Source organism: Cicer arietinum, chromosome 5 (genome assembly GCF_000331145.2).
Source record: "Cicer arietinum cultivar CDC Frontier isolate Library 1 chromosome 5, Cicar.CDCFrontier_v2.0, whole genome shotgun sequence".
NCBI classification, from domain to species: Eukaryota; Viridiplantae; Streptophyta; class Magnoliopsida; order Fabales; family Fabaceae; genus Cicer; species Cicer arietinum.
In genome coordinates, this window is record NC_021164.2 from 2,711,516 (window position 1) to 2,721,463 (window position 9,948).

Genomic DNA, 9,948 nt, shown 5'->3' on the forward strand with positions numbered 1-9,948 from the left:
AAACAAAACTTAAGTTTAGATTCGAGATTGCGTAGTGGTAGCCTTCTGGATGTACATCCTGTTTGGTTAGCATGAAGATCTCACCTAGAGTTTGATCCTATTGAGGTTATTGTCACTTCAAATAGTTTACCTATTGTTGTTGACAATATTCTAAAATAGGATTATTGGCTCTAGGAACCGTGTTTAGAACCATAGAGCCTCCCTTGTGAGAGTTTCACTACATAAGCCAATAGACCCTTTCATTGTAAGAATGTCCGTAAAAAACCAATAAATTATTTCATATATTCAAGACATTATAAATATATATTAGTTTCATTCATATGTCATGACATTTTTTTTTTCTTTCTTTCTTTCTAAGGAAGAATAAAACATAATAGCATTTTGCATAAATTTTCAGGATTTTTGGGGAATCATACAAACTTTAGTCACGTGTTATTTAAGTGGACAATGGGATCGGAAAAAAGAAAAACTTTACTTTTAAAGTTCAAGCAACCTGATTTGAAGAGTTTAAAAGACATCAGCAGCCAGATGAAAACTATACAACGTGAGAGTTTCGTTCACAAATATGGGAAAATTCTAAATCTCTTGGTAGTGAATGTGCAAACAGGGGCCCTCACAACATTGGCTCAGTATTACGATCCTCTCTTAAGATGTTTCACCTTCCAAGACTTTCAGTTGGCCCCGACATTAGAGGAATTTGAGCGAATATTGGGTTACTCCCTAGAAAGAGGAAATCCTTATCGATATACTGGGCAACCACCGAAGTTGGACACAATTGCTGAAGTGTTGAAAATCGACATAAGAGAGTTGATAAGTACAAAAGAGGAAAAAGGGGCTATTCATGGATTTATCACCTGTATTCGGCTACCATATATTGTATTCGAATACGACATTGCATTTTGTCAAGAACTTTATTTTCAAACATTATTTATGCATTTTTGACATATGAAAATCCTTTTTATACATATGCTAAGATGAAAGGTTCTCATGTGCATTTGAAATATAAGAATATTAGATTGCATCATGTACCTTTACATTTATTAAACTTTTAATATGTTTGACGATAATTGACTTTTATTATTTGACTTCTTTTTGAACTTGCAACTTTGATCACATTCCTTGGTCTTTGTCTTCACCAAAAACATGTGTTTTACAAAAGAAATTATAATTTCAATTATTTAATGGTTAAATCTAATCTGATTGGACTAAATATAATTAAGAAATTATAATTTAAATGATCAAACAATTCAATTTAACCTAATTAAACTACATATGACTAAAAAGTTCTAATTTCGAAGATAACCTTTAAATGTTAATTAATTAGACTAAATATGACATATAAATTCTAATTTTAATTATCATACGATTCATTCTAACTTAATTAGACTAACTACGACGGTAAAATTTTGATAATCCAACAATTTAATCTTAACTAATTAGAGTGACTATGACTTAGAAATTTAAATTTTGACAATTCAACGATTCAATCTTAATGAATTAAAATTACTATGATAGAAAATTTAAATTTTGATTTAATCTTAATTAATTAGATAAAATAAGTCATAGAAATTTAAATTTCGATAATTCAACAGTTGAATCTTAACTATTTAAATAGATTATGACTTATAAATTTAAATTTAAACAATAAACTCATCTAATAATTAAGTTACAAACAAATTATATTTAAGGATAATTCTCTTTCTTCTGAAATTTGTTAATAAAATATAGACTATAATTTTTTTCGAAAGTAATTCAAAATTTTGTTAGTATAAATTTATTTTATATTGATATTCAATAGAAAATTATCTATTTTCTCATGTCATATACTATGAAAGTGGGGTGTAGTAAAGTGATTTGACATAATATATAAATTTTATTGAATGTTAATATAAAATTACTTTACACCAAAACACGTTATATAATTTATATAATTGTCTTTTTTTTTTTTAGATATAATTGTCCCTTCTTAATAGAAACATTCCATTTACCAATGCATTAGTATTAGGTGAGGAATTCAATAATTCAAAATTTTGTTGATCGAGCATGATACCCAACATCTAATTATTTAACAATTATTCATTTATTTATATTTAAGTAACTTGAATTAAATTAAAATTTCTTTTAAATTTTGCCTTCAAAGGCACATGTACCTAACCAAACTCTATGGTATACAAGAATTTGAGAAATCCATGTGCATGCATAAATTATTTCATAAATATATACCTATTACCTACTATAAATATTTTCAGTCTCTTAAATATTTATTTTAGTATATAACTATATATGTTCAAAATAAATAAATAAAACAAGTGGTTGTATAACATGATTATAAATTAAAAAACAAACAAGTATTTCAAACAAAATTAATAAGAAAAGATATGTCCCGTTGAACTTTCAAATACGTGCTAACATATTTTTTGCATGGCGTGGGGTCACGTATTCCACTTCCTTAGAATATGCAACGTGCTTTCAACTTCTAACCCTAACTCCTTTCTTCTTGTATATGTATACTAAATTCCTATGGATTTTTCAAAACATACACAACCATCTCAATTTATTATATTCATGGCAAAAAATGCTCGCTCTCTTTCCGGCCGCTGCCAACTCACGGTTGTGCCACCGTCACCACGGCTAGTGCGTAGTCAAAGTGGCGGGAGCTTAGCAACTATAACCACTCATGAGAGAATTTCACGTAGGTTTAACTCTAGTGAAAAACTCACCAATAATCAGCGTTCAAAATCAACATCTAAGGTAAGTATCGAAAATAACCAAAGAAACACAAAGTTAAATGATAAGAAGAAAAATGGAGACGGTGTTGGTAAGTTATTACAACGCGGTGTTAGCCTTGATCACAATGGAGCTTCAAAGAGGACAACATTGCCTTCGGCATGGGCGCTTTCACCTGGAAGGCAATCGCTCGGCTCTCCGATCTGGTTCGACCCACCGGCTAAGGCAAATGGAAGTAATAGTGGCAATGGTGGCGGTAGAGTTGGTAATAGTGTTACTAAAGTTTTGAATTACTTCAAAACAAGGAAAGTGTCATCCATGCAAGAAGAAGTGTACCATAAGTTCAAGATTTTACATAATAGACTTTTGCAATGGAGATTTATTAATGCTAGAGCTGATATTTCCATGGCTAGGGTAAAAAATGCAGCTGAGGTAGGTTTCTTTTCCAACATGACTAGCAAAAAAATTGAACCCTTCAAGTATATATTATTTCTTCAACCTTTATTTTTTATTTTTATAAGTAAAATTTATTGAATAGAGTAAAATAGGTACTCAAAATTAGAGCTATCAAATGGGTTGGTCAAGTCTGGTCCGTTTTGTCCTAAAGGATCCGTACACATGAATACGTCAGTTTGTCCCAATCCACGCTATTATGAGGCTTTGTTTTATCAACACTGAATTAGCAAAAATAAAAACACAAAATATCATCAATCATTACCACAATAAAGATGATAAAATAAAATAAACTTAGAATACATAACACCACCACCACATTGAACCTAGTTGTGTTCAACCTTCAGAGCAGGAAGGTAGAGTTAGAATCGGTATTGGTCTTTGTCAACAGATGACCAATTGATATGGCTCATTTTGAGAATTCTAGTTAAAATCCATTACAAATTAAAACTTTAAACATATAGAGTACAAAGAAGCGGATTTATATACTTAAAAAATATAATGATTTTTGAGTATCTCTAGTAATCTACGCGGATGATTTATATACTTGGAAAATATAATATTATTTAATACTAATTTCGAAAAGAATATATTAAAATTATTAGTGAGTATTGACAAAATTTTATCTGAATAAAATAATAATAATTGTTATCCATTCTTGGTGCTAAATCGTTCAATGGTGTGTGTTTAATTTTATTTCTCTTGTTTCTTTTTTCTTAAATTTCAGATAAATTTGTTTTCAGTATGGGTTGGATTTCTAATGTTAAGAAAGATCATAATACAAAAAAGAATTGAAGTACAAAAAGTCAAACATACAATCAAGCTTCAACACATTTTGAATGGTCAACTCTCTCTTCTTATTGAATGGAAAAAGTTGGAAAAAAGGAATCAAGAATCAATAGAAAAATTAACAAAGAAGTTGTTAGCATTGTCCACCTTACTACCCTTAACTCATGATCTCAAGGTAATGCTTGAATGTGTATCTTTGTTTTGTTTCAATATTTCTTCCTTCCTATTAATAATCAATTTATTTGACTATTTTATATCGATTAAAAATATACATATAAATAAAAGAGAAAACATTGAAAAAAGAGTAATTTTTATTTCCTTTTTACCACAAACACCTTGTTCTAAAGACTTTTGAATTTTAATTAAAATTTAAAAACTTTTAGATAAATGTGCGTTTTCAGTCTCAATTCAAAGAAAATAACATTATTTTGTAAAAAAAAATATCCCTATCTGAATAAATACTTCTATTTGTTGCTCCAAACTTTCCTTTATATATACTCCAAAATTTCCAAAGCTCCAATGTAGCTTTCCTTCTTTCACTAAAAGTATTCTTCTTTAGCTTCTAGATACTTTCTTCTAATTAATTTAATTTTATTACAGGTAGACACTAATGCCATCTTGGAAGCCTTGAATACAGCCACTAAAGCCATGGAGAATGTTGACCCATTGATCATGAAATATCAAACAAAGGTTCATTTTTCCCTCTTTCAATATTTTTGCTTTATTTTTTTACGGTAAAATAAAATTTGTGTAAAATATTGATGTTTTGTTTTTAATTTCAGTAATAATATTCTTCAACTTTAATCGTCAAATTTTTTTCAAATTTATTTTTTTTCTTTGTTTTTAAGTTAATACATGTGCATGTTTTGAATTTATTTTTTAGTCATGTTTAGGATATTGTAAGCAAAACTTTTGGAAAACTTTTGATTTTTTTTTTAACAAATAATCAATTAAATATGAATTGTTTAAGTTTTTTATGCTTAAAAATTAATATTAAATTAATATTAAATTAATATATCGGTGAAAAATTCTAAATTTTTGTGAAAATACTCCTATATTATTATAAATATGTCTGAAAAATTATTCAAAAATTTGAACGGTAAATTTAAATTAAACCAAAATTAGGGATAAAAATCAAAGATGAAATATTTTTTGGAGATTAAAGATGAAGAATATTTTTATAGGAACTAAAAATAAAACTCTCGAATTTTAAAGGAATTGAAAACTTATTTAACAATTTTTTGACCAACAAAAACCTATATAATATTTAATATTTACATTCCTTAAAAATGTCAAAGTAAATTTGACAAAAAAGAATTTGAGGAAAATGACGTCTTGTCATAACCAAATTAAAATAAAATTAACCTATAGTAAATTAAAAGTTTTACCAAATTACCAATGGACTGAAATATAAATGTAATAGTTGCAATTTAATTATACAAGTAATGATGTCAAACAATGAAAACAAATTTAATATTATTATTTAACATAACTAGTAGTAGCATTCATGTTTATTTGAGCAGGTTGAGAGAATTCTTTATCAAGTAACAGAACTGACAACCACATCAAGACAAGAAGAAGAGTGCTTACAAGAACTTTTGGGCATTGTTCCTGTTATTGCTACTTTACTAGTGAGTCTTGCCATTTTCTTTCTGCTTCTTTCTCACACAATAATATTTTGAAGATATGTATCTAAAGCAATTTAAATACCATAATACTCACATCTCACTTAATGTTAGTGTTTTTAAAAAATAATAAATGTTAGTAATTAGTTGTTAATTTTGTTAAAGGAGAGAGTTGAAACAATAAAGGTCCGTTTGATGGAGAGAGTAAAAGATATGATATGCATAAGTTATCATATCATGTTTGAATTCAGTGTTTGGTGAACCAACATGATAAGATAAATTAATCTATCTTGATTATGACTTGGGTCATAAGAATAGTTTACTCAACATGATAAGATAAGTTAATTTAGAATTCTATCATATCTCGTATCTCTAGTTGAAATTTCTATCTTGATTATGGGTCAGAAACTAGTATGATAAGAACAATAGTTTACTCAACATAATAAGATAAGTTAATCTAGAATTTTATCATATCCTGTCTCTCTAGTTGAAATTTATATCTTGATTATGACTTGGGTCAGAAACCAGTATGATAAGAACAATAGTTTACTCAATTATTCTTGTAAAATATAATTTAAAATATAAATTGATATATAATAAAATATAAATATAAAAATGATTTATAAAATATAAGATAAAATATAAAAATGTAAATCTAATCAAATAGATTTTTTTTTTTAATAGAATTCGATATTAAACTTAAAAATGAAACATTAATAGTTAATTTAAAAAAAAATCATGATTTTACACAAGGGTAGTTTTATCTTTTTATATAATTTATTAAATTAGTATCCACAATTATAAAAATATAAAAGTTAATTGAACTTTTAAAATAAATATAATTTGTTTATAAGGTAGTATTGCTATTTACATATAATATATATCATATCTTTATTTACATTCTAACAAATAAAATATAATTATTTGGTTACTCATGATTTTATTTTTATAATTTAATTTTTTTTATTTAGTAGTCTCAATGAATAGTTTTAATATAAAATTATTTCATTACTTATTTAATTTTTTTTGGCAATTTATAATATTTAAAAAATAATAAGTTATTTTAAAAAAAAAACTAATATGTAATTATTCATAATGGTAATTTTGTTATTTAAATATAATATATATTATATCATATCATGATAAGATGTATATCAAATATATGACAAAATAAAATATTATCATGTTGATTATCAAATATGTATCAAACACATGATATGAAATATTTATCATGTCATTATTCTATCATATACTATCATATCCTTATTCAACTTTATATCTTATATTGTCTCTTTCTATCATGCATATCAAACAAACCCTAATATTTTTATCACGTATATTCCTCTCCTAAATTACCAAACTATCTTACGACTTCCACTAGAATTAAAATATAAGTTTTATAAGAATATGTATTCATAAGAGGTTGAATAGCTGGAATGAGAGGTCGATGGCCTTCTTTCTATTCGAATTTGAACCCGAAGTAGGATTCGAACCTACCTTTATTCAGATAAACTGATCGCTCTACCAAATAGCCTTCCAGGTGGGCTTAAGACACTTATTTGCTAGATCTATATACAACCTTCTTGTATCATGGGTTTTAATCCCATAAGAGCTACATAACCATGTTGCGTTGGGCTTAACTCATGTGTGAAAGAAAGCCCTTTACATGCCTTTTGAGACACTGAATGAAACTTTCATAAAATGCATTTCTTTCTGGCTTACTATTCTTTTTTTTGACAGTTAGATTAAAATTAGATGGCTTAATTTTAAATTGAATTTTAAATTATAAAAAAATCTTAAATCGATATATTTTTAAATTGTCTTATCAAAATTAAACAGTTATTAGTTCATGTTATTGTTTTTTCATAGTGTGCAATCCAAATTCATAATCTACATAGCCCAAACTTCCCTTTTATGATAGAAAACAAACTTAAATTTCCTTTTGTCTAGGCAAACTAAAAGCGTCTTCCAAGACATCCATTTGAGAATACAATTATTTTAAATTGATTTCAGTGTTATAATATTTTTTGTAGGCAGTGTTATATTACTATTAATACAAAAATTTACAGTATTTGTATGATAAAGTTATGATGATTTCCTCAAAAAATAAATTACAAAATTTATTTATTTATTTTTTATTTTTCAATCAATAACTACATATTTTTCTTTAAAATATGCCTTTCACTTCGGTTAAACATAATTCTAATCAATCAAACTAAATTTTGTTTGTTAAAAAACAATTATACATATATACTATATTATTTTTTTCAATTTCTTGTTTTTAAGTTGGTTTTGCTAACTTGCATTTGAAAGACACTTGTTAAAGATTGTATTGGTAGAAATTTTGTGAATACATAACTTCCAAGTTAAAAAAAAAAAATATATTTAATAGGTTTAATGACCATACATTGTTATTGTATAAAGATTACAATGAGAAACAATTTCAAATCTGATTAAATGATTTTTAATTATGTAGTAACATGGTGAAATCAATGAATATGTATAAAACTAGCTTATACACAATGTATGACCCATTTTCTCATATTTAATTTCTTAACCCGTGTTTTTATTGCACTTATCAATATTTTTACTATAAGTTTTCTTGTTCATGTTACTATGTTGTTTATTTTTACAAATCAGATAAATAATGATGTTCCATATATTTAATTACAGGTAAAGGAAAAAAACATTCAAGTGCATCTTATTCAAACAAAGATAGAATTTAATACTGCTGACAGCAGCATTGTTTAATCATTTATTTAAAATGAGGTCTCAATATTGCATGTAAGGACCGATATTTTCTAACGATGGTTAAAAATATCGTGTTAAGGTAGTGCTACAATCTTGTGACTAATTAGAATGTTGTGAATGCACTCAGGATTGTTAGATGAATGTATGACATTTAACTGACATTATTTCCAAAGCATTTCTTTCCATGGATGAGAACTTATAGTAAATAGTTGATTCTTTGTTTAAGGTATAATCTAATTAATTTATTTATTTAATAATTTGATATTAAAAGTTAATAAAATAGTATTTTTTTAAATTAATTATAATTAAATATTCTTTACAAAATCTATTCTCTTATAAATTTAAAGTTTTGAGTCAATTGAAACTAATTACTTTTTCGATAATTTTCTTAAGATGGAAGATCAAAATTAATTATAACCAAATGAACATTAGAAGAGTGAAATCAAAATCAAAACACAATATATAAATATATTGTTATTTCTACTATCTCCATTATCAATCACAACACATATATATTTCATAAATATATTGTTATGTAGAAATATCATTCTAAACAAATATTTAGTATATTATTATATCTTAATTTTTTTATATTAAAAATATATTATTTGATATTTTAGAAACATATTAGATATAATTTATTATATTGATATATTTTATATATGTTATATAGGATGTATTTCCATTATTTTGAAATTGAATTGATGATATAAAATTCAAATAATTTAATAGTGTCTGAAAATTAAAGAAAAATATTTACTAACCATTTCACATATCAAATACAATTAATAAACGATACTTATCAATAATAGAATAATATATTAAAATCTATTCATCATATTATATTTATGTAAATATAAAAATGTTGGTTATATGACTTCTATTCTTAAGAAATTTTATACAATATTATCAACAAGATTATCTAATTCTTTTCTAAGTGATGAATTAATATCAAAACCAACTTGTTTAATATTAATTCCTATTTTAACAGCAAAAGATTCAAACAGTTTATTAAAAGCGGAAGTTCACAGTCACATGCAAGATTAATATAAAAAGTAAAGAGAGAGAGGAAATAATGCACCAAGAGATTTTTATACTGGTTCAGCTATCACTTTGATAACCTACATTATGTCCTGAAATCTATAACATATTTCAGCCTTTCACTAGAATGATTTGAGGAATATTTTTACAGACTTTCCAGCGTCACAGCCTATCCATCCAACTCACAACCACTTCTATCACAATACCAACCTATCCCTAAGAGTTACTCGTCAAACTGTAGCGAAATCAAGTTGAGGTTTCTTTTAGATGAACACAAGCATCCCAAAAGATAACCACCAGTGTACCACTACTGGATTTCCAAAACTTCAATTACAGAAATTGTTCTTTCACAAAGAATTAAAGAAGACTAAGAAAATTGACTCAACCACAATGTAAGATCTCACACAAAAGTATTAGCCAACGAGTATTTGTGTGTTGTAACAATTTTTCTGTCAAGGTGTTTTTTCAGTTTTCTGTGTTTATGAAAAAGTGTTATAATTGTTATGAAAAAAATTGTGATTGATTCAATTTATATATTTTCAGAAAAACATTATATAAATCG

General features: G+C 25.8%; 1 protein-coding gene across 1 annotated transcript; it reads left to right on the plus strand.

Annotated features, from left to right (window-relative positions):
• The first annotated feature begins 2,547 nt into the window (after window positions 1–2,547).
• On the plus strand, window positions 2,548–8,563 carry LOC101501914 (QWRF motif-containing protein 7). Its single transcript, XM_004499591.3, has 5 exons — window positions 2,548–3,159; window positions 3,908–4,144; window positions 4,570–4,659; window positions 5,493–5,600; window positions 8,268–8,563. Exons 1-5 carry the CDS (start codon window positions 2,566–2,568, stop codon window positions 8,343–8,345), a joined length of 1,107 nt encoding a protein of 368 aa, XP_004499648.2. The 5' UTR covers window positions 2,548–2,565; the 3' UTR covers window positions 8,346–8,563.
• The last annotated feature ends 1,385 nt before the right edge of the window (window positions 8,564–9,948 follow it).